The 25,637-nt window shown below is 44.5% G+C and overlaps 1 protein-coding gene across 1 annotated transcript; it reads left to right on the plus strand.

The window, feature by feature from the left end:
- Positions 1-1,445: 1,445 nt before the first annotated feature.
- On the plus strand, positions 1,446-21,742 carry GCM1 (GCM transcription factor 1). The gene is made up of 6 exons (XM_045802492.2): positions 1,446-1,527; positions 3,934-4,150; positions 13,734-13,986; positions 14,931-15,043; positions 16,082-16,210; positions 17,661-21,742. Exons 2-6 carry the CDS (start codon positions 4,076-4,078, stop codon positions 18,396-18,398), a joined length of 1,308 nt encoding a protein of 435 aa, XP_045658448.1. The 5' UTR covers positions 1,446-1,527; positions 3,934-4,075; the 3' UTR covers positions 18,399-21,742.
- Positions 21,743-25,637: the final 3,895 nt, after the last annotated feature.

The raw sequence follows: 25,637 nt of genomic DNA on the forward strand, positions 1-25,637 counted from the left end.
AGCATGTCTGGGGTGTTGAAAGAACCCCTGACCAAGAAGGGACTGTAAGGAACAGATCAAGATTAGTCAGATAGGGGCGCCTGGGTGGCACAGCGGTTAAGCGTCTGCCTTCGGCTCAGGGCGTGATCCCGGCGTTGTGGGATCGAGCCCCACATCAGGCTCCTCTGCTATGAGCCTGCTTCTTCCTCTCCCACTCCCCCTGCTTGTGTTCCCTCTCTCGCTGGCTGTCTCTATCTCTGTCAAATAAATAAAAATAATAAAAAAATCTTTAAAAAAAAAAAAAAGATTAGTCAGATAAAGCACCAGAAAATTTTTTCAGGGTCTCGACCTCTAGGCAGAGGAGAAATTCATTCATGAACTGAAAGACTAGTAAGAAATCGCAACATTGCCGGTGATCGCTTAGCAGCTGCCTGACACAGCCATGAGTCTTCCCAAGGCTTTGGCCCTCTGGTCTGCTCATCCCTTCCTCTGCAGCCTGTCTTCCATGGTCAGGACCTTCCTGACAGGCGCCTACTTTTCCTAATGCTGATCACACTGCACTTTCCACACTGCTTTACCTTTGCCCACAGTATTGCCTCTACCTGGAGCACCGTCTTCCGTTCTTTGATGCCTTGACAAATACCCATTTGTCTTTCGAGAGGCTGCCCGAGCATCATGAAGCAAATCAACAAAGGTGAAAGAAGTCTCCCCAGATTATATTTCCTTCAGCTTCATACCTTCCCCTTCCACATTCCTTCCAAACTGTCTCCATTCCATGCAGTAAGTTACCTTAGGCTTATTAAGTGTCTTTGCTCATCTTTTCCACTACGAAACTTAATGCTTTGATTCTCCCTTAGATCTCCAGAGCCTAGCAGACAGCCTGGAACATACCGTGTGAACTGAACTGACTTGGGAAGATGGTATTATTTGAGGGGACTGAGCACTCAGAATTAGTGGGGGCATCATTGGTAGGTGTGGAATAGCATTTTAGTATTTCTGGTTTAGGAATGTTGGCCATCCCGTATCTATTCCAGTAGGTTCCATCAGCATGGTAGTTCCCTTCCTCTGCCTCTCTCTCTTCTCTCTCATACACAGGCCGAGCTAAGTGGTAGGAGAATTAGAATCTACCATTAAATCAGTCTGCTTGGGCCCAACCTATGAAATTCTGAGCAGAAAAACACTGTACTTCCTCATGAGGTTCTTTTTTCAACGTCTATTCCAGTTAAAATCCCCTCTTCACATAGAGGAGGGGAAAGTTCAGAGGTGAGCGATGAATATCCGTCACATTGCTGGCATTCTGGGGACAATTGGGCTGGTTAAGTGACTCCTTGGATTGCTCTTCCCCAGCCCAAGGTCTTCGCCCACCCCAAGCTGAGAGCATCTAGATTTTGATTGGACTTTTGCCAGAGCTCATTAGCATAGTGTACCTTGACCTGGATTAGGGAACTGCAGCTTCTGTGTAGAAAATGACCAGAACCTGCTGGGACCCGACCAGAGATGAGATTTTTAGGACACAGTATTGTCTGCATCTCCGTAAGAAGTCAGAAGGTAAGGAAGCCAGAGATCCTCAGGGGTCCAGTGTAAGGATTATGCTAATTGTCACCCCATTCCTACAGGGTTCCAGTTGTGCTGCTTGGTTCTCTGTAGAAATAATGAAATTGGAATACATTTTGGCCCAAGTGGCTTTTTAAAAAAAAAAAAAAAAAAGGAAGTCTTTATAAATTAAGTTTTTTAATTCTGGAGGAAAACTGAGTTGTTTATTTTCCAAGGGCTACCAACAGTCTTTCCTATGTTTTGTTCTTAACTTCCAGGGGAATAGTAAATTAACGTTTGTTCATTTGGCAAGAATTCATTGCCGAGAAAATCAAAAGGGCAATGTAGCTTTTGTGCAGCAAGATTTTTTATTCCCCTCCCCTTAATTTAAAAACAAAAGGATTATGTCCGTGTCGCTTAAAACATGCTTTGGAATTTTTGAGATGTGAATCTTGTTATTCAAGGTTTTTTTTTTTTAATCAATCTGTTCCAATTAGCTGTAACAAGTTTTATACCGTCTGAGTCGTTAACGCTCAAAGAGGTAAGTACGGGAAGCTCCTGGCGTCGTGTTGACACACGATCTTTGTGTCTCATAGACTTGCAGTTGAAATCTCAATTCAAGTCAGTCTGTAGCAGCATTTCTTCAGCGACTCAGTGTTTGTTTCCCAAACGTAGAATTTGATTTCAAACTCCTGGGGATTTAACCTTGCATGGCAGTGTTTGAAACAAGGGTGATGGACTTCATGCTCTTTGAATCTTTGACCACTAGGTTGTAGGTGAGTGTGGTAGGGGGGATAAGGGGTGAAGGGCCTCCTATTAGCTTGTTACCTAATGGTCATATGTTCAGGTCAACACTCTTCTATATTCACATACGTGCCTTCAGCATATCTCAGCGACTGACAAGTAGTAGGGTTATAGAAAGTTAATTAAATTAAAGTAAATTAAAGTTAATTAATTAAAGTAAATTAGCAGAGCCCATGGCATTTCTCAGCTGGAGACTATTAAACTAACTCATTGTTCAAGTTTACTATTAAGTTGTTTTCTGTAACATCATTATGTCCCTTGTTTTTACAAGAGCACCAGCAAATGGAGATGACACATATATTAACATGCTTAACTTTGTGTTCTAAGAAGCACATTTCATTTGTAAAACGCTTAGTTTTTAGAGTAGAACATTTCCTTCCTCCCTCCCTTTTTCTTTCTTTCTTTCTTTCTCTTCTTTTTCCTTCCATTTCTTTTTGTTTGTTTGTTTGGATATCTCCTTTAACCAATTATGATTAGAAACCAGAGCGGTATTTCTCATGGGGCAAGAAATGCAGTCTGCACAAACATTTTTAAATCTCTATCATTTACATAATACAGTTTAATCACAGTAAAGTGAGAAAGAATTTTCCGGGTGGGGGCCAAGGAGGAGGGAGATTTCTGTTAGAAAGTCTTGAAGGGTGCTTGGAGTTAAAGTCAGGAAACACTGTTTGAAAGCAATAGTTCTCAAACAGTTTTGCCCCCTCCAGGGGATATTTGGCTGTGTCTAGAGACATTTTTAGTTGTCACAACAAAGGGATGCGTTGCTACTGAGACTAAATGGTCAGAGACCAAGAATGCTGCTAACCGTTCTGCCTGCACAAGATAACCTCCCACAGCAAACAACTGTCAGGTCCCAAATGTCACTAATGCCCAGGTTTTAGAGGGAATCTGATTTGAGGATATCCATTGATAATACCTGAAGATACAGAGTCCACACTGGATTTATTGAGGAGCTAAAATTTCATCTCTGTGGCTACTTAGATTTAAAAAATACTTCTAGGGGCGCCTGGGTGGCGCAGTCGTTAAGCGTCTGCCTTCAGCTCAGGGCATGATCCCAGCGTTATGGAATCGAGCCCCACATCAGGCTCCTCCGCTATGAGCCTGCTTCTTCCTCTCCCACTCCCCCTGTTTGTGTTCCCTCCCTCGCTGGCTGTCTCTATCTCTGTTAAATAAATAAATAAAATCTTTAAAAAAAAATACTTCTAAATACATTTGGTTGTGATGTTTCCCACTTGTAACTTGAACCACACATTAGCCACTGTACGAAGGTAAACCCACGAAAACAACTCCAAGCCAGCTCTCCCCCTTGCCCCCAGGTGTATGGAGGAAAATGTTCTCCCCGTTGGCTGCAGGTGACAATGGTCCCTACTCAGGCTTTCCCAACCTGGGCCCAGCAGGGAGAAAGGCAGTGCCAAGCTGAGGTGAAAGCAAGGATCACGGTGCTTCTCCTTCCCCATGGTCAAGCTTTATTGCCACAAGATCACTAATGACTTCTGTGTGGTGTTCTTATTTTGTATGCTGGTGCTTACAAAAATGTCAATGAAACAGGCTTTTCTGGCAGGCGAGTACTGATTTTTATCTCTTTAACGGTCAGTATTACTATCACTTATTTTTTAGTGTCAGAAAACAGTCTCCAGGTCTAAGCTGCTTGAGTCAAGAGTGGGTTGATCCGACTGTAGGAAAAGCCTTTGAAAGGAAACTTCTCCACGACTTCTGCGGGAAAGGGGATACACAGAAACCTGTGGTTGACCTGGCTGTCATGGAGCCTGAAGACTTCGATTCCGAGGACAAGGAGATGTTAAGCTGGGATATTAATGATACGAAACTGCCACAGGTATGTACTTACATAAGAATCCGCCTTCTGCATTTGACTTGAAGCCTTAACTTGCTAAATCTGGAAGGAAATTGGCGAGGGTCCAACCTGGGTAGATGCGTCTCCCGCAGAGCTTCAGCTGGGCAACCGGCTAAGGACTTTGGAGAGGAGATGCATGACCTAGAATTTGAGCGGGTCTTACCTATCGGACACACCCCCAGCCCCACAACAGTTACAGACTGGAACAGAGAAAACGCTACTTCCCCTCTCTTTGAGAGTTTGGCCTGGCTGCTCACACACCCACCCTAGCTAGCTGGTAGATAAAGTCCATGTTATGGTGTCTGCCAGTAGATTGACTCTGCCTAGTGCACTAATTCCCATACAGCCTTATTTGCTATATAGGAATGGCTTTATTTATTTTTATTTTTTTAAAGATTTGATTTATTTGAGAGAGCGAGCGTGTGAGAGGGGGGAGGGTCAGAGGAGGAAGCAGACTCCCCGCGGAGCAGGGAGCCTGATGCAGGACTCGTTGCTGGGACTCCAGGATCATGACCTGAGCCGAAGGCAGTGGCTTAACCAGCTGAGCCACCCAGGCACCCCAATATAGCAATGGTTTTAAATTAAATCTGTAAGTGGAATGTCCAAATGATAGTGCTCTTAGGGGATGGAGCAGCTCTTGTAGAACTTCTCTAAGTGATACACGGTGCATACACACTGGGCTCTCTTCCAGCTACAGAGAAGACTTCGATTTCATATTTTCTTTACCTTCATTTCTGGCATTTGACTTTTGAGCTCTTAATTTGGTGGAAAATGTTAATTGTTTAGAACTGACCTCCCCTGACTCCTTTTTTGGCATTCAAAGGATGTTTTCACTGGAAGTTGTTGGAAAGGGCATTGGGAAGGCTGACGGGAGATCACCAGTACCTTGTAATGGAAAAGTCAAGCTAGTCTGCAGGATTCTGGGGAACAAGAAATTTGGATTTTCCCAAGCAGGGTAGAAGAAATGAGATTCCACAGTCTTGATTTATAACCATTCCAGATTTCATTCTAATGAAGACTTCCAGATCATTCCAAATCTCACTCTAATGAAGATTTCATTTTGTTTCTCTATGTTTTCTCTTAAATTCCTACGTACGTTACCTCTCAGTAGGTCTTGGAAGAGCTGAAGACACAAAGTATACCCTGCTTTCCACTCAGTTAAGATGGTTAAATAAACCAGAGCTGAATCATATAAATACCTAATGTAGGGATTTGTCCTTATAGTTGCTTTTTTTTTAATTAAGATTTTATTCATTTATTTCAGAAAGAGAGAGAGAGCACGAGCAGTAGGGAGGGGCAGAGGGAGGGGGAGAAGCAGGCCCCCTGCTGATCAGAGAGGGCTCGATTCCCAGGACCGAGATCATGATCTGAGCCGAAGGCAGATGCTTCACCGACTGAGCCACCCAGGCGCCCTTTTATGGCTGCTCTTAATTGGTTTATGATTATTGTAGCTGTGTTAGGGGAAACTTGAGGGTACATTTTAGTTACACCTGGCACGGGGACCTATATTGCTGCCTATTGCTAATTTCATGATAGCAGCTTGCAAGTAGCTGCTGGGTATCCTAAGCATCGCGAGTAGAGTAAGCAGGTACGTGGAAGATTCGCAGTGTTGCATCCTAGAGCAGGGGTTTTAATGGGGTTGCAGAACCCTCTGAAATAGTGGGTAACACTGAGTACTAATAGGCATTTTTTTCTGGGAGAGAGGATCCATATCACTCACCGGATCTGTAGACAAAGGAAGCACCACTTCTCTGGAGGAAAACTCAGGGCTCATAAAAGTTCATTTTCCGGGGCACCTGGGTAGCGCAGTCGTTAAGCATCTGCCTTCGGCTCAGGGCGTGATCCCAGCGTTCTGGGATCGAGCCCCGCATCAGGCTTCTCCTCTAGGAGCCTGCTTCTTCCTCTCCCACTCCCCCTGCTTGTGTTCCCTTTCTCTCTGGCTGTCTCTATGTCAAATAAATAAATAAAATCTTTAAAAAAAATTCATTTTCCAATATGAATTTCCAAAAACAAATATATTCTCAGCTACCCAAGACATTAAATTCAGAAATTTACACCAAAAATACACAATGCAATTTTGAAAATGTATCCTTTATACTTAATCAAAAAGTACGATTGCTCATGGAAATAACTCGGTGACCTTCAACAAGTGCCCTTGTAAATATGCCAGTGAAATGATGAGAAGTGCAGTGTCCCCTGGGGTGCTGGGATGGCTCAGTCAGTTAGGCCTCCGACTCTTGGTTTTGGCTGGGGTCGTGATCTCAGGGTTGTGAGGTTGAGCCCGGCGTCCAGCCCCGCGTTGGACTGTGCTGGGTGTGGAGCCTGCTTAAGATTCTGTCTGTCCCCGCCATCCGTGCCTTCCCCCCCCCCACCCCTGGCTTCTGCATTCTCTCTCTCTCTCAAAAAAAAAATAAATAAATAAAAAGAAGAAGGAAAGTGCCGTGTCCCTTAAGCAGAGACATCATCATCCTGATCTGGGTTTATGCTGGCTCTGGAATCATACCAAGAACCAGTTGAGGTGAAAAATAAAAAGGTCTTGAAAAGATTTCTAAGCTGATTAGGCTGTATATTTTGTGAGTATATCTGGTTGTGAGTATTTCGAGGCTGAGTGGTTGCACGGTGTAAGCCAGGGTATGGGGACAAAACCCTGGCTTAGAATTCCAGTTCTGCCTCTCTTTAATCTGCAAAGCCTTGGGGAGTTGTTTACCTTTACCCAGACTCCCTTTCCTCTTCTGAAAATGAGGCGGTTGCACTCACCGGTCTAGGATTCTGTGACCTGAGATAAGGAAGGCAGCCTGCCTTCTAGAAGTGACAGCCCAGTGCCAACGCAATTCCTGGCATGTATTATCAGCAATGGACCAATGGGGAATTCATTAGCAAATGGCTCCACCGCTTAGAATCTGTGTGACCCCAAACAAAACGATTTTAAGTCCCAGTACCTCCTTGTTAAAAGGAAAATAGTAACTCCTTGTGCAATCTGCTTAGAGCAGTGTTTCCCAGAGTGTGTTCTGTAGAGTGCAAGGGCCGCGGTATTTTTGTAGGTATTGTAAAGGTAGAAAAACAGAAACACCAGGTTGGATAAAGTTAAACAGTTTTCTTTGCGGCAGACTCAGAGACTTCCATCCACGTACGTGCTGGCGGTGCTTCCGGGAGGAGGCTGTGTCAGCCGCTGTGGCTCTGACTTGTTTTTGACCCTGGAGCCCTCTCTGTAGAGCCCCTCCGGCGATTCGTGTTCCTCAGACTACCTGTTCAGGCACACACAAAAAAATGTGGTTTGAAGGATCAAATGCAATTGCTTGTTACTGTTGTAAATTTCATACAGGTGGTTTAGAGTTTGTTTCTCATAGTTTTGTGTTCTTGCCAGGATGACTACTTCTGCAATGTGTAGGCAAGTTCTGGCAACTGGTAGACCAGTTTCTCTCCTAATCCACTCAATGGATTGTGGCCCCTGAATGCCGATAGTATGTTCCATTCCCTGAAATTACATAGCCCCTTATACATCTCAGACATATCAAGATTTATGGGTTAATTTTTGGCAACTGTGAATGCTGATGTCCTCATTGGGACCTCAAACATTTCATGGGGTGCCCAGGTGGCTCAGTCAGTTAAGCATCCAACTTGATTTCAGCTTAGGTCATGATCTCAGGGTTGGGAGGTTGAGCTCCGCGCTGAGCACAGAACATGCTTGGGATTCTCTCCCTCTCCCTCTGCCCCTCCCCTGCTTGCGTGCTCTCTCTCTCTCAAATAAGTTTAATTTAATATTTTAAAAAAGGACACTAAACATTTCTGAGTGACTGGAATGTGCCGGAGACTACAGCAGACTCCGGGAATACGGGGCCATTGAGCTATGCTAACTTTCATGGAAGGGCTCATGATCTGGGCAAATGGAACAAGGGCCATGCCTGAACGGAGAACCTATGTCGTGCAGAAAAATGCTGGAGGTCCTTGCAAGAGGAAGTCTGTAATTCAGCGTGCCTTGGACATGGGAAGCAAGGCAGAGCTTTTGGCAAAGGGCTTTCTCGGAGAAATGCCTCGTGAAATGTAAAAGGATTAGGGCAGGGAAAGGAAGCGAGAAGACTGTCAGGGCAGAGCAGAGCACCAGAGTCCAAGGGCTCTGCAGCCTCTGCGTTTGAGGGAGCTTGTGCACAGCCTTTCAGCAGGGACAGCAGGGAGACTGGGGAGGCTACTGGCTGGAAAGGCGGTTTGGAAGCAGGCTGTCCTGAGAGGATTCAGTTGTTTTCCAGGAAGTGGGCAGCTGTTAGGCTTTTGGGGCCAGAGGCATCATGATTGAATCTGGGGCTCAGAGTCCGCTTGCCCCGGCTAAGCCATCCTCCCCTCTCTGTGTTTCATGTGTGCTTCCTCTTCCTTTCGGCCGCATGTTGTATCTTTATAAATTTTCCTTTCACTTGTTTCTGGTCGCTCCTCTAACGTGTGGTTATTTTGACACCATTTCTCCGTAATCCAGCCCCCAGGGTGCCAGCCCTGAACCGCAGGCACTCAACTTAAATCAAAACCACCATTGATAGAAATCTCTGTTCCAGGCCAATGTGGTACACCAGTTTGCTTTCCCTTTTTATTCCCTTTAAGTTGCATTTTCATTTTAAAGGTGCAAATATAATTGCTTTGGGGTTTGCTTGGCCCAAGCAGCAAATGTCTGGTGTTGGTTTAGTCTTCCCTACATTAAAAATGTTTATTACAACAATCTCATTAATACTGACTGTAACTCTTGACAGCCTTGAATACCTAAAAAAGTGCTTTTTTTCTTTTTCTTGTTTGGAAATTGGGAAGAGAATCACTTCTTTTTTTTCCTAAGTAGCACCCACTTGGGCAGCTCCACCCGCCCTGTTCCTAACACCGGCAGTTTCTCTGAATACAAGTACAGGGTGTTCCAACAGCAGCACCGCAGACAAACCCGGAATCATTTCATTCCTAAGCATGAGTAGTTTTCAGATTAAACCTGTGGCCAGGGGCGCCTGGCTGGCTCAGTCAGTAGAGCATGCAACTCTTGATCTCAGGGTTACAAGTTCAAGCCCCATGTTGGACATAGAGCTTACTTAAAAAAAAAAAAATCTATGGCCAAAGCCACACCAAGACATTAACTCACAAAATTCCAAGGCTTAAGTACATTCTTTTATAGAGAAAAGATTAAAAAAATATACATAGGCTAAACATAAACACAGATAACCTAAAACCTGGTGAGTCAACCATAAAGAAGCCATGTCTCCAATTAGTTAATTCCTGGACCATGATTTTAGCCAGCAAGGTTGCCTTTGCCTCAAACTCATAAGTGAAGGTAAATCTTCGAGCTCTTTCAGTGAGTTCATGTGGCTAAATGTAATCACAGTGAGCCAGAAGGAGTAATCAGATGTGTCTTGGTGCTCAAGAGCTCACAGGTAAACCAGATTCTGGATTTCTTGTCAATTATTATCTGCCTGCATGATCAGGTCACACTGTTGTTGGTCTGACAGGTACATCTATGATTGTGTCCTCCTTGCTGGCGTTCCCCTTGATCTTCCTGGGACAGCTCCACCTATATTGGGCTCCCTTGGTCGTTGAATCCCCACTACTGGAGCCAGAATTATGCTGCCACCTATGCTCCTGGTGTGATGGGGATGGGGACATTACTGCATCTGTGGTAGGAGAAACTCTGTTCCAGGGGGCTGCCGGAAGGTCCCTCGCTTAGCCAGGTAGAGTGGAAAAGGGAAGGAAGAAGAGTAGAGAGCAGCAAATGATAAAGAGTTCGATAGAGAGTACTCTGGCCCACCTTAGTATTGTCTGAATAAATAAGGACAGTTTTGTTTTGAATTTTGACCCTTTAACAGAGGGAGGAAATTGCAGTATTAGCCTAAGGAGTCACTCTTGAGTTAACTCCAAAGCATTTAGTTGAGTTGAATTTCTTCCTTTGATAACACTTGGGGTTTGGTTTTCAGTTGGCCGAGAAAAGATAAGTTCCTGAAAATGTTTATGGAAAGCAGAATGCTGATTGAATTGGTTTTTCGGTGTTCTATAAGTAACATCTCATTTTTTCCCTCTATCTGATTTGCTTAAAGGTGTATCTGTTTGCTCTCCCTGTTTTATTTGGAAACATTCATTTATAAAGAATTAAGCTATTATTAGCATTAAAGCAGACCTGCAGATAACTGCTTTATATGAGAGTGGATTATAGTCTAAGTGAAATTGATTTTAATATAGTAAGATGGTAATGTAGGTGTTTGGATACCTTATTTCAAAATTTTCATTTTCATTTTATTAGCTTTATGTAATAGTACACATTTAATCTTTAAGGGACCCTATTAGAACTTGATGTAGTTAAGCAAAGCAGAATAAGGAAGGTTGGGTACTCTAGAATTCCATGGAGTTGCAAAGATTTTGAGTGAGTTAGAGGATTAGGTCTCTTAGCAAAAAAATTACAGAAGTCATGGAAATGTTAATTAAACTCCCAGTGATGTTACCCAGGAGATGGCAAAATATAAATTCATTAGATTGACCTGTTGGAAACTTGAAGAATAGTTACTCATGAAAAGTTAGAAATTAAAATAAGCACAGGGGCGCCTGGGTGGCACAGCGGTTAAGCGTCTGCCTTCGGCTCAGGGCGTGATTCCGGCGTTATGGGATCGAGCCCCACATCAGGCTCTTCCGCTATGAGCCTCCTTCTTCCTCTCCCACTCCCCCTGCTTGTGTTCCCTCTCTCGCTGGCTGTCTCTATCTCTGTCGAATAAATAAATAAAATCTTTAAAAAAATAAAAATAAAAAAAATAAAATAAGCACAAGATCAGAAAAGAAGAAAATATTTTATGGAGCTCTGCTAAACAAGATTAAGAAATGATTATTCTTGCTTTTTAAATTTTACCTCCCTGGCACCTTGAATTTACAGGGCTTTTAGAAATCACTGTCATTCATTGACACGTGGGAATTACGTTACATTACATTATGGGAATCTGGTTTTGTCTCAATTTCCATGTCAAAAGATGTCAAAGATTCCGCAGAGCATCCAAATCAAAAGATTGGGCATAGAGAAGAGCTTGACACGAACACATTTACTCCTAGTCATTTTCTCAAGTTAATACGCTGTCAGAATTATGACTGCATTACTGATGGGACTGGAAATGTAGGCTGTCAGTGGAGAGGCTCCTGGTTGGGAGGGGATGGGGAGCTTAAAAGATGGTCAAATGTAGGGGCACCTGGCTCGCTCAGTCAGGAGAGCATGTGACTCTTGGGATTATGGGTTCAAGCCCCACACTGGGTATAGAGGCTACTAAACAAAAAACAACAAAAAAATAAACTTTAAAAATAAGACAGTCAAATGTAGAAAATAGTACAAGCCCTGGGGCACCTGGCTGGCTTAGTAGGTTGAGAATGTGACTCTTAATATTAGGGTTGTGAGTTCAAGCCCCACAATGGGTATGGAGCTTACTTAAAATAAATAAATAAATCAAATATTTTTAAAAGAGAAGAGAAAATACTGTAAGCCCTAAAACAAACCTCAACAGTGTTAAAATAATTGAAAACACAGATCTCCAACTACAGTGGAACCAAACTAGAAATTAATAGCAAGAGGCAATAGGAAAATCTGCAAATAATGGAAACTAAACAATATATTTATAATTAATGTGTAAGTCAAAGAGGAAGCTTCAAAGGGAGATCAAAATGTACATTAAACTGAGAGGAAATTGGGGGCCGGGGGGAAGACAATGGAGATCATTTCTTCCTCTGAAAATGCAAGACACTCACATACACCTTCCCCTCCTCTTGGTTCGTGGGATTAGTGGCGCTGACCAGTCTTCAGGGGCCGCTCACCCTGGAAATGAAAATCCCCGCTTCTCTTCAAGTCTGCCCTGCCCCTGTCTCTGCTACCCTGACAGCTGTGCTTTGTGTTTGAATTATTTAAATGCACTGGTCGATTTTTACAGTCCAGATTGTTAAAAGTCCACATTTTAGTGTTTAACCTGCATTTTATTATTTCAGAAGATAAAATATCATGCTTCCCATGGCCTGTGACCCCAGAAAACAAGAGGGCATTATTTAGAGCGTTAGGTCAGAAGGAAGAGAAGAGAAGGTGGTTGGAGGAAGCAGGAGGGTAGCTGCTTGAGGTGAAACTTCCCAGCTTAGAATTACCAGGGAATTAGGGGAGGGAGGGAAAGAACTGGAGAAAGCAGACAGTCCATTCAGCACCTTGGCCTGGCCAGCTCTGCTGTAGCTGCCTGATGGACCAGAGGGGACTTTTCCAGACGCCATACTCCCTCCTTTTTTCTCTCATATTCTGTGCCTGCTTTCTTGTTGGGGAATCAAAAGAGAGGCACCCTGCTCTCTCCTTCTGGATCTTCTAGAATCTTCTCTCTGACCTTCTGGAATCTTCTTGATGAAAAATGTTCTATCGTGCCAGGTCTTTGGAGGCTATGGGGATGGACACAACCTAAGTCTGAGTATGGAGACTTGCTTAATGATTGTCATTCTTGAGAACGAGGCAGGATCTGTCGAATCCAGGATCTATGCACCAGAGGGCCTAAGGAACGTGAGCCTCGACATCAGCAACTGACATTTATTGAGAGCTTATTCCATGCTAGGGGCTGTGCTATGTTTTTTTATATATTATCATATTCTCAGAACCACACTTGAGGTAGGCAGCTCTCAGTATCCCTATTCTACAGATGAAGAAACAGAAGCACAGAAAGTCCAACAACAAATGCCATAAGGATTGAGTGTCCTGTGTCCCTGATCTCTTTGAGGAGAGCTTAGATGTTCCCACACGGGGAATAGGGCCAGTGCTGGGCAAGTACATAGAACTTTCCAGCCAAAGTAAACTCTTCCTTGCTCCTCTGCCTTGTTGGAGGCCCATGGAGCTAGAAGTAGAGAAAAAGGAAGACGGTCTCCCCAGGGGAGAAAGTGGCTGTCAGAAGCCTCCCAAACCCAGGCTCTCTAGTTTTCCCACTGCTCAGTGCTGGTGACTGCGTAAACCCTTCGCCTTCCCGATAAGGTAACCACAGTGTGGTATGAGACATTATCTCACTACCCTGCCACAGTGTTTTCCACCGATTGTGTAAGAGCACGATAATATTACTTCACCCTCAAAAATTCTTTGTGAGAAATGGTCAGTAAGTCTTACCACCAAGGGCTAGAGGAACATCAATGGGGTAGAACTCAAGGGAAGCGGGGGGCACTGAATGACAACTCATCTTGGTCCGGGGAGCAAATGTTCCATAGACACAGCAGTCCCATTGCTGCTGCTGGGCTGTGCTCAGATCCCGTGTCGGAAGGAAGCCCTCGTTGGTCTTTGCTAAAGGTCTCCATAGCTCTTGGGTGCCAAACCCTTCACATCTATGAACGGTTGTGTGTGGTGGTTTTGTTTTTTTTTTTACGATTTTATTTATTAGAGTATGAGAGGGGGGAGGGGCAGAGGGAGAGGCAGACTCCCCACTCAGCAGGGAGCCTGATGTAGGACTCGATCCCAGGACCCTGAGATCATGACCTGAGCCGAAGGCAGGTACTTCACCGCCTGAGCCTCCCAGGCGCCCCACAGTTGTGTTTCCTCGCTTAAAATATAGCAATATTCTTTGTGTTTTATCAGAATGTGAAAAAGACCGACTGGTTCCAGGAATGGCCAGATTCCTACGAGAAGCACATCTACAGCTCGGAGGACAGGAACGCGCAGCGGCACTTGAGCAGCTGGGCCATGCGCAACACCAACAACCACAACTCCCGCATCCTCAAGAAGTCCTGCCTGGGCGTGGTGGTGTGCAGCCGCGACTGCTCCGCCGAGGAGGGCCGCAAGATCTACCTGCGACCCGCCATCTGCGACAAAGCCCGGCAGAAGCAGCAGAGTGAGTAGGGCTCCCGCCCGGCGCAGCAAGGAAGCTGGCATCCACCCGCCTCCTCATGCCCCAGATCTGCCCTGTGGATCTCCGTGCCCAGGGCACCCGCCCTCAAAACCGCTCCCGTGGGTTAAGGCCCCTGACTCGAGGCCTCTCGAGTGAAGCAGATGCGTCCCTGCGGGGACTCACATTAGTTCATCGGGGCACCCACGTAAAGTCTCGGAGAAAGGGGTTGATCCCACTTGCCACTTGACATCGTGGGGAGTGGGTCCCTCCCATGAGCTCAGCGAATGCTTTGATCTGGAGTGGGAGCAGTGGGTCGAGGTTTGCGATGATGGCTCGACTCCGTTCCACGCTGTTTAGGCCCATGCCATGATCATGTCCGCTTTGTTTCTCTTTGTCATGTTCTCAGATTGTGAAACAGATCCGTTCAGCATTCCCTGCACTTTGCCTACTTCAGACCTCAAGATACTTCGTGCTCTTTCCTTGTAAGCTTGAAAACTTGCTCTCAGGAAAGGATCTGGTCTCTGGTCTCAGTCATTTACACTTTAATGAAAATTGAGGCGCTGTGCTCTTTCTCTCATGTGACTTTGCTCCTTGACCCTTAATTCTAATTGTGAAGTGAAAGAATTCTGCCCTCTTCTCTACAAAGAATTTCAAGTATCAGTAAATACGGAGGGAGGGATTTTCTGCTCAGAAGAGCTCTCCCTTGACCTGTGAAAGAGCCCACTCTGTCGGGAACCCCTTCCTCTACCCCCGTGTGAGACTGGTCCGGGGCACGTCGCTGGCCAGGCCTGCGGGGGTCAGAGGGGATGCCCAGTGGAAGGGAGCCCGTAACGCTGTGCCTGGGTCTGTTCTCTGCCATCCTGGAGTCCAGGGCCAACTGCCGGAGCTGCACAGACTCCGGACTCGGGACTCAGTTGGCATGGTCACCTGCTTGTGCTCTCTCACAGGGAAACGCTGTCCCAACTGTGACGGGCCTCTGAAGCTCATTCCTTGCCGAGGCCATGGGGGCTTCCCGGTCACCAACTTCTGGAGGCACGACGGACGCTTCATCTTCTTCCAGGTTGGATTTGAGTTAGCGTTATGGGACGCCGTTTCTCTTCAGTTCGAGAAGTGTGTACAGAGCACAGGCGGAGGTTTCGTACAGGAGAGGGACAGGGCACGGGAGGCTGTACCAGCCCCGAGGCGCGCTCTGGGCAAGGTGCGCACCCGCACCCCCACAGAGGCGCCAGGAACTGGGGCGCCAGGAGGGGAGCCGGCCGACTCCGCCTGGGGCCTGTTGGGGGAGGCAGCTGTCAGTAATCTGGTCACACTGAGGCTAGCGGTGCTGCGGCATGTGGTCGGCCTCAGCAGACCCGGGGCTGAGTACCAGCTCTGACCTCTCACCGCACGGGACTGGAGTCCCCTGAGCCCCAGTTCCGCGTGACGTGTGGATACGAAGAAGTACTTGAGGGGGCGGCGGGATAAACAGGATGAAGCGTGGCCTCTGAGGGCCGACTGCCTGGGTCTAGATCGGTGGTGTGCTGGTCAACCAACCCTCTGAAAAGAAAATGGCCGATTGCTAGGGTGGGCCGGCCTCCTGTGAGGACAACAGTTCCCGCCATGGCTCATTTCCAGCTCCCAGCCAGCCGCCAGAATTGCCGAATGTCCTAGAGCGGGCTCTCAGCTTGGCCAGCTCCAGCATCCTTTGAATCCTGGCTGCCCGCTCCCTCGAGTGGTGCTGGGGGAGGAGGTTGCCTGGCTGGTGGAGTCTCCCCAAGCTTCGGTTTCCTACTCTGTAAGCTGGGGCAGCGGTGATGGCGGCACGACTGATGGCCGTGCTGAAGATTCAGGGAGATCATGGGTTCGTTGCGGCCTCCTCCACATACCCTAGGAAGCACTTCGTAAGTGTCCCTCGCTGTGGTTGTATGACTTCGCCAGGTGGGCGAGGGGCACCATGAACAAAGGCAGGAAGGCACATGACGGGCCTAAGAGGATTATGCAGTCTTGTGCCAGTCGTCAACAGCAGCAACACCCAGTCAGGTGGCAGGGCACAGGGTGAAACTTCACACACCGGGAGGTACAATCTTGCTGTTCATTTTACTTCCTTGTCTCCTGTAAGTCAAAGGGGGAGCACGATCATCCAAAACCAGAAACCAAACTGGAAGCCGAGGCGAGAAGAACAATGAAGAAAGCACACACGGCGTCTGCCTCTGTCTCCTTAAAGCTGAAGGAGAGCCCAGAGACAAAGGTAACCTGCCCCCCGAATGGCAGCTCACCACCCCTGTGGTGGGGGCAATACATGTCCCTGGTCCCTCCCCACTGGCAAATGAGGTCAAAGTCATCCTGTCTACAAGGCAGCATCCCCCAGAGAAAGGAAATGGAATCTGGGGTTTTCCTCTAATTTCTACCATCTTTTAGGTAGCATGCTCTCAAATGTTCTTAAACGCCATATAATTTTAGAAACATCTTCCCTACTACAATTACAAGGAGAGACTTCGATTAGTACTAAACCTCTATTTGGCATTTTTATTTTGGTTTGGAAATGAACCTAACATGGTCTCCATAAAATATTAGCCTCGTGTTTTAAAATTTTTTTCCAAAATTTCCATTCTTCCCCTAAAGAGATTAGCACAGTCTACCAAAGTGAAATAACCAGGAAGCTTCTGAAAGCATTGGGCGCCTGGAGCGTTGGGGGTTGGGGAGGCCCAACTGTGATACGGAATTGTGGCTTTATGGGCATCATACGGGAGGTTTGTGGGTGTGTCTGCCTCCCAGTGATGCTAATTCCTAGTGCTCCACGTGTCTTCTCATGAGGGCAGAGATGGAGCCAGTCCGTCCCTAGAGGTTCTAAATGTGTCCTATATAGAAAAAAAAATGTCATTTGGGTCTGTTACAGGGACATGTGAGCCTCTAAAACCAAATAGCTGGTTCCTCGTCCTTCTCCCAGCCCTGGGACAAGCTGAAGGCCATTTCCTCCCACTCACTCTACCTGGTCGTAGTCTCTCGGCCTCCGCCCTCTTGTATAAACAAGCAGATCACTTAATTCTCAATCCGTTCCTTTCCCTATGATTAACTGGAAAGTAGTACTCTTCCTTTTTTTATAGAAATAAACCTGCTTCGTATTCTAGAGGTCCTATTTATGATTCAACAAAATCCCGATGAGCTCAGAGAAAAGACTCTTGAGAAAAACAACAACCACCCTAGTCCCTCAGACTGCAGACCCCGCTAAAAAATAGAAAAGGAAGGAAATGATGTGTGTGTGTGTGTGTGTGTGTGTGCGCGCACGCACAAGACTGAGTGAGCGAGCAAGACAGATCCACTAAGAGTTATACTAAGTATAATATAAATCTTTGAAGCTGTAGTTTGATTTTTCTTAGTCTCTTACAAAGGCAGTTACCGTATCAGATGTGTGTTTGAGGATGAAACACTTTAAACACTCACTGTGCTCAGAGTCGGAAGAGTAAGAGGAACTCAGCTCTTCCTGGTGAGTAGGCTTCACGGTGGAAATAGACGCAACCTTTGTGTCGTCAGGCTTTCCGTGCTTGTGGTGGAACCGCGCTGTGCACCTGTGCTTCAAGTATGTAAGGATGAGGAAAATCGGACAGAGTGCTTATTTGTACAGAGTAACTCTGGGTGCCTGTGGTAGTTGTGTCAATTTGCTTAACTTATTAATGTGAGCTTTTCGCTTTCCTTTCTAGTCTCTTCCAGGTGAAACCCAAAGTTGGGGAAGTTTACCTTTAACTTGGTCTTTCCAGGAAGGCGTCCAATTGCCCGGTAGTTACAGTGGACATTTAATAGCTAACACTCCCCAGCAGAAGTCACTGAATGATTGCTTATTCTTCTCCAAGAGCTATTGCTTGGGGGGAACCGCTGATCTGGCAGACCCCACTTCCACCTTGAGCCCCACTAAGCTCTATGAGAAATGCAAACTGTCCAGTAGTTGGATCTATAATAGTGGGGACCTGCTTCATCCTGTTTCTGGAGTCTTCTCTGACTACGATGATCGGCAAACATGGAATAAAAACACTGCTTTGGGGAGACATTCTCTTAATGACAGCTGTTGTCCCAGTTATCCTTTTCCTCTGACCAGCTGGCCTTATGACTTCTCCCCTTCCCAGAACTCTGCAGAACCCTTTTCCCAGCAGACGCCACTGGAAACACCTGCAGCCGAAAGTAGCTGTCGCCCATTATGGCCAAACCCAGAGGGTGATATTTATGAAGAGAAGGTGCATGTGGATTTTAACAGCTGCTACCCTTCCACCACATGCCACTCAGCTCAGGAAGACCCCTTTCTCCTTACCTACACCTCCCATCCCCACCATCAATATTCACTGACAGGCAAGAGCAGCAAGTGGGATTTTGATGAAGAAATGAGGGGCGTGGGTTTGGATCACTACAACAATGAAATGCTTCTAAACCTCTGTCCTTTAAGATGATCCAAATCTAAATCCTTGTACACTTTTAGCAGGAATGTAATTTAGTGCAGACACTCTGGAAAATAGTATGGAGGTTCCTTAGAAAATGAAAAGTAGACCTACCTACTCCATGGCTGTTGCAACATCCATTCTCAGTAGCCAAAGGATGGCAACTACGTAAGTGTCCATCAACAGCGGAATGGATAAAGAAAATACAGTGTGTGTGTATATATATACATATATATATATATATATGTATATATATACACACACACACATATGCATGCAATAGACTATTGCTCAGCCACACAAAAGCAAGGAAATCCTACCATTTGTGGCAGCATGGATGGACCTTGAGGGCGTTATGCTAAGTGAAATAAGTCAGACAGAAAAAGACAAATACTCCGTGATCTCACTTACATGTGGAATCTAAAAACACCCAATCTCATAGAAACAGATCAGATTGGTGGTTGCCAGAAGTGGGGAGCGGGGGGGGGGGATTTGGTGAAGGCAATCAAAAGATACAAACTTCCAGTTTTAAGATAAATTCAGTTCTGGAGATGTAATGTACAGCATGATGACTCTGGTTAACAATATTGTATATCTGAAAGTTGCTGAGAGAGCAGATCTTAAATGTTCTAGGACAAGGGGAAACAATGTGTAACTATGTGTCTATACATATATAGGGTCATTATGTTGTACATCTTAAACTTATACAATGTTACATGTTGATTATATCAATAAAACTGGAAGAAAAAAAAAGACCCAGATTTTTTACAACCATTCAAAAAAACTGTTTCAGGAAATGGCTGAAAGAATTTCTTTCAGGAAACGGTTTTCGAAACAACCACAGGTGAATCGAAATCATGGCGACAAGCAGAAGGCAAGACTTCCTCTCACAAGTAATTTGGGTCCTCCTGTATTCCAGTCCTCGCATCCTTAGTGAGGAATGGGGACTTGTCTGGTGTGTGGCAGGAAATGTCCTCTGCTTTTTCTCCCCCCACATTATTTGGGGCTCTCAGCACCTCTGTTGCATTATCTGTTACACTGTCCTTGAATCCTATCAAACAGAGAGATGTGAAAAGCCCACGTACCTAGGATCTCCCCTCTGCCTTCCGGGAAGCTGAAGCAGCAGGGATAAAGGGTAAAAGAGCTTCCGAGCTGTAGAAAGATGAAGATTCTACCACTGAGGTATTTAATGCGTTGCCTAGTATTAAACATGTGGGATTCGTTCATGAACGCTGTGTTTTCTGGTTGATTTCTAAGACTTGTCAGGACAAGGAATATGACCTGATTCTGTCTAAGACAAAGACCCAAACTAAAAGGCTGCAGGAAGAAAAATCCCCATGGTGCCAAATGGCCTCCTGCTGTTCTTCCTTCTCCCTCTTCCTCACTGCCTTCCCCTTCCACGAAGGCTTAGATTTTGTCCCGTTCACCTTTGTTTTTTTAGGGCGTAACTCAGTGCCAGGTTTCTAATAGGTGCTTGGGAAATGCTGGCTCAGAAAAGTCCTTGTGTAATTAACATGGCCATGGTTGGCCAGCCATATTTGAATGCCTGTCCTTGGCTAAAGTACTTGACAATAAGAGGTGAGCCTAAACAGAAAATCTGGAAAGAACTGTGCAATAAACAAATATTTTCCAAAATTAATTATTTTCCTTTCTATTTGAAGGATAACAAATGCACATAATACAAAATTCAGTGGCCGGTCTCCTCCTCAAGGCAATATTGATTCATTTTTTTGTCTATTCTTCTAGAGAGAGAGGTATTCTGTGTGTGTGTGTGTGTGTGCGTGTGTGTGTGTGTATGTAATCATACCAGATTTGTTCTAGCATAGCTTTTGTCATTTTAGGACACAATCTGGGCATCAGGTCCTTATAAACATATAGGACCTTATAAGCATAGAGTTGCCTCATTTGTTTTAAAGATTTTATTTATTTGAGTGAGAGAGAGCACAAATTGATGGGGGGTAGGGGCAGAGGGAGGGGAGAGGGAGAAGCAGAAGCAGACTCCCCGCTGAGCAGGGATCCCGACATAGGGCTGGATCCCGGGACCTGGAGATGGTGACCTGAGCCAAAGGCAGATGCTTAACCGACTGAGCCACCCAGTGCCCCCTAGTTGCCTCATTTTTAATGGTACAGAATACTTTCCATGACTGGAATGGAATATAATTCCATTAATTATAATTAATTTAAATAGTCCCATATTGAAAGACATTTCGATTTGGTTGAATCTACTTAATTTTTTTTAAGTGCATAAAACTTATTATGTTCAGTTTAGCCGAGTTCAAAAGCAAATGCTTATGTAAGCACCATTCAGGCCAAGAAATAGAACTTACTAGCAGTTCAGCAAATCAAGGTCCCTGATGGGAGCCTCTGATCTCACCCACTCCTGATCTTAAACCCTTCCCTGCATTCCAGAGGTGATTCACTGGCTTTTTATATTTTTACTATCTTCGCATGTACTACTAAGCAATAATTTGGTTCTGCCTTTTGGGGGAAACTTAGATAGAATCGTATGGAATATTGTAAAAAAAAGTATTGAAATATAATTTACATACAGAAGAATGCACCAATCGTAGCCTACAGCTCAATAAATCGTCACACGCACACACCAGTGTAGCCATCACCTGGTTAGCATGTAGTCTGCTCCGCATCGTGTCCATCAGAATCATATTGTTACGTGTAGCTGTAGTTTGTTATTTCATTGTTACGTTAAATTATTTTTTCAAGTTTATTTAAGTAACCTCTACACCCAACTTGGGGCTCAAACAACCCTGAGATCAAGAGCCTCATGCTGTACCAACTGAGCCAGCCAGGCTCCCCTAAATTTATTTTTTTCACCCAAAACCCCTTTTCTCCATGCTCTAAAAACAAGGGGTCTCTGCTTGCTAAAAATTTTGGCTCCAAATTCTGGAAAGTAGTGTACCATGAAATACAGCTCTACTCTGAGATTTCCAGGGTTTTGCATCCCCTCGTCTGCATGGTCCTTGAGTCTGTAAAGGTCACCTGTGCAAATACCTGAACAGACATGAATCTCTCTCATTATTTCCCAAATAAAAGTTTATCCAGCATGTTTGATTGCTTTGCAGAGGAGAGAAATTCTTGTCTTCAGAGCATAATCACCAAATAAAAACTACATTAGACTTAAAATGCACTTTAATGTACTTTGAATATTGTGATTTTTCCTTATTCTTCAAAGGGATAATTCTTATCATTCTTCCTATTCCACCTTTGAGAGCAGGGATGGGGCCACGAATGTGTTCAACATTTTTTTAATTGAGGTAAAATTGTCTTACGACATTGTATTAGCTTTAGCTATACATACAGCATAATGATTTGGTATTTGTGTATATTGTGAAATGATCACCACACATCACCACACATAGTTACAAGTACTTTTCCTTGTGATGAGAAGTGTTAAGATCTATTTTCTTAGCACCTTGCAAATATATACAGTATTGTTCTGTCTTCGTGTGCACGTTTTAACTTCAGCCGAAACTGCCAAACTGTTTTTACAAAATGGCTGTATTATTTTGCATTCTTACCAGTAATGTACAAGAGTTCCAGTTGCTTCTTGACCCAGTCTTTAAATTTTAGCCTTCCTAGTAGGTATGTAGTGCTATTTCAGTGTGGTCTTTAAAAAAAAAAATTATTTTAAAAAAAATTTTTAAAGACTTTATTCTCTTATTTGACAGAGCAAACAAGAGGAGCAGTAGGCAGAGGGAGAGGGAGAAACAGGTTCCCCGCTGAGCAGGGAGCCCAATGCGGGGCTGGATCCCAGGACCTTGGGATCATGACCTGTGCCGAAGGCAGACACTTAACCGACTGAGCCACCCAGGCGCCCCAATTTATTTATTTTAGAGGGGAGGGGGAGGGGTAGAGGGAGAGAAAGAAAGTTTCTCTAAGCAGACTCTGTGCTGAATGGGGAGCCTGACCTGGGGTTCTGGGGCTCAATCTCATGATCCGGAGACCATGACCTGAGCTGAAACCAAACGTTGGTCGCTTAACCGACTGCACCACCCAGGTGCCCCTCAGTGTGGTCTTAATTTGCATTTCCCCTGATGACTAACGATGTTGAACTTCTTGTGTGTGCTTATTTGCCATTCGTGTGTCTTCTTTGGTGAAGTGTCTATTTGAAACTTTTGTCCACTTCTTCATTGGGTTGATGTCCCAGTAAAAAGTTGTGGGAGTTACATATTCTGGTTATAAGTCTCTTATCAGATATATGTGCTACAGATTTTTTTCTTTGTATCTTTTGGATAAAAGTCTATAATCGGATATATATGTTTTGCACATTTCTCTCCCAGCTATTGTGTCTTCTCCAATCCAAGATCACAAAGATTTTCTCCTGTTTCCTGCTAGAAATTTTATTTTTCAACTTTTACATTTAGGTCATGTTCTGTTTCTAGTTTTATGGTATGAAGTTAAGCCCTGGGCTTCATTTTCTTCCACACATGGAATATGAAATGATTTCAGCACCATTTGTTGAACCAGTTATGATTTGGTTAAGTGAGTATTCCGAATTTCTGCCTTTATGACTATGTTACAGGTAGACCCTTTGGTATACTATCTATACTCTACTATCTATACTCTACTGCACTTACTTACGTATACTGTAATTGCATTACCCTTCTTAGACAACAGGTTGTCTATTCTGGAGTTAATAATTGTCTCATCTCATTGCTTAGTTTGCTCTATTACTGACGATAGTTTATCCTTAACCACTGTCCAAGCTATCAAGTCCTTTTCTTTATAGTAACTCATAGTTTTCGTTTTCTTTGAGATTTTATTTATTTATTTGAGAGCGACACAAGCAGGGGGAGAGGCAGGCAGAGGGAGAGGGAGAAGCAGGGTCCCTGCTGAGCAGGGAGCCCAATGCGGGGCTCCATCCCAGGACCCTGAGATCATGACCTGAGCCAAAGGCAGAGCTAAACCAACTGAGCCACCCATGTGCCCCGTAACTCATAGTTTGATTAAAGACAGTCCTCCTAGAACCTTCCATCTCTCGTCAGCTGTGGACAGACTGCACAGTAATCCTGATGCTCTGCTGTCATACTGTTTCTCCTCACCATCATCTTTGGACCCTCCTCCTCCCCTCTGCAGATTCCCATCTTTCGCATTTTTGGTATAGTTCTCATTGGGTAGAGCACACACTCCACTAGTTTCCTGTGGAAAGATGGATGGGAGGTAACTTTTGAACTCTCGTACATTTGAAAATGTCTTAATTCTGTTTGCATATTTAATTGAGGTTTTAGCTGAGAGTAGAAGTATAGGTTGGAAGTGATTTTCACTCAAAAATTTGAAATTATTCCTCCATTGTCTTTTAGCTTTCGGTGTTGCTTTTGAGAACCGTGGGGTGGTGTTTTGATTTCTGGTCTTTTGAATGTGGCCTACTTTTTAGAAGCTTTTAAGATATTTTTTTGTTATTTCTGATTATCTGAGATTTCATGATAATGAGCTTTGATGTGGGTCTTTTTATTTTTTATTTGTTGTACCAGGCACTTACTGAGTTCTTTTGGGGGGCATTTTCTTGTATTTAAAAAGATAATAATTTTGGTGGGAACTTGGCTGGCTCAGTCCATAGAGCATGCAGCTCCTGATCTCAGGTTGTGAACTTAAGCCCCACGCTGGACATGGAGCAGAAAGAAAAGAAAGAAAGAAAGAAAGAAAGAAAGAAAGAAAGAAAGAAAGAAAGAAAGAAAGAAAGGAGGGAGGGAGGGAGGGAAGGAAGGAAGGAAGGAAGGAAGGAAGGAAGGAAGGAAGGAAGGAAGGAAGGAAGGAATTTTCTTTTTTTCGTTCTCTTTTTGAAACTTTTTAGCTGGGTGTTGTATTCCACGGTTCTTCATTGAGCACCTACTCGCGTATTTGCCCTGGCTCCTGGACCAGGCAGAATTGCATCAGCTATGTTTACTGAGCATTGACTGATTGCAAGAACCATGCTTGGGCCTAGAGAAAGTTAAAGATGTAATACTGGATCAGAGGAATCCAAATCTGTTGAGGTCAAGATAAAATACAAATAGAAAAATGTACAAGGCAAGTAAGGTGGAAATACAGATATTATCAGTTACTATAGCACAAATTTTACTTTCAATACCGTCATGCTTCATATATGTAATCCGTAAACCTCCCTATCACCTGGCTTGATACCGAGCTCCTAGAAATGACTTAGGATGATTCAAATGTAAAGAAATGTCAAAGGCCGACCAAAATCAATGATCAAGACAATTATTCTGACTTTGGTAAACGTACAATAAGAACAGTGTCCAGAGTAAGAACTCGTTCTACTGTCTTTGTTTTGTATAAAAACAGAGTCAGTTATCATTTCAGTCAGGGTGGCAGACCAAATTTATGCCTTCGCCACCTCTTCTTGAGACCTTCCGCGATGTCAGTGATGAAGAACAGGAAAAGAATGAGCTCCTAAGCCAAGAGAATGTAAGGGAGATCCTAAGTGCATAAGAAAGGTCGACGCATTTCTGAGAGATGGGAAGTAGGTGGAGGGTATATCAGCCTGTAGTGAGGAGCTATGCTGGTGCAATAGAGGGGGGCTCGGGAACGGCTGTGGGCTGCTGGTCAGCAGGCTGAAGAGTAGGAGTGGGAAGGGTGGGGCTCCAGAAATGGGACCAACACTTGAACTCCTGAACTCCTCTTCCTACAGATCAGCTGCCCTCTCCCAGCAGGCATTTGTCCAAACATGGATCCCAGGGAATAAAAAACTAAAAATAAGCATTAAATTAAGACTTGCCTCAAAAGAAATTCAGTTAAGTGTCCTGGAAAGTACTCAGGCTTTTACTAGGGTACTTGTTCCCCAGAATAAAACCCCTCTCATATTTGCCTTTTGGGGGGGCCAAAGTCTAAAGTAAATCTGGTATTATTTGATCTTTATGCTAGTAACTTAAACCCACAGATAAGGAAAGATAACCCTAGCCCGCTGTGTGGTCCTGCAGTGAGCTATTTACATAGACCCACTACCATAAACAGTAGTCCTTGAGTTCCAGGACAGACAAAATACCGAAGACCTCATAAAAGTTACAGCACAGAACATAACTTTTGCAAAGGTAAAGGTGTAGTTGACAGATGGTGAAGGGGGAAAAAGTGGAGAATTTGGGTGGGGTCCTTACAGCCTTGTGTGGAAGGGAATCACCAGAGGCTGACGAACATTGATGCGATAATAAATACATGGTGGTTTAAAGTGTTACTTCAAGCTTCCAAGCTGTTTACTAGAAGCACTGAAGATAATTCCTATAACAACATATGACAGAA

Source organism: Ursus americanus, chromosome 29 (assembly GCF_024610735.1).
Source record: "Ursus americanus isolate L20-20 chromosome 29, mUrsAme1.1.p, whole genome shotgun sequence".
In the NCBI taxonomy this organism is placed as follows: Eukaryota; Metazoa; Chordata; class Mammalia; order Carnivora; family Ursidae; genus Ursus; species Ursus americanus.

Coding starts and splice junctions, on each gene's coding strand:
- GCM1 (XM_045802492.2), top strand. CDS start 4,076: ATGGAGCCTGAAGACTTCGATTCCGAGGACAAGGAGATGTTAAGCTGG. Junction 13,987..14,930: donor AGCCCGGCAGAAGCAGCAGA/GTGAGTAGGGCT, acceptor GCTCTCTCACAG/GGAAACGCTGTCCCAACTGT. Junction 15,044..16,081: donor GACGCTTCATCTTCTTCCAG/GTTGGATTTGAG, acceptor GTCTCCTGTAAG/TCAAAGGGGGAGCACGATCA.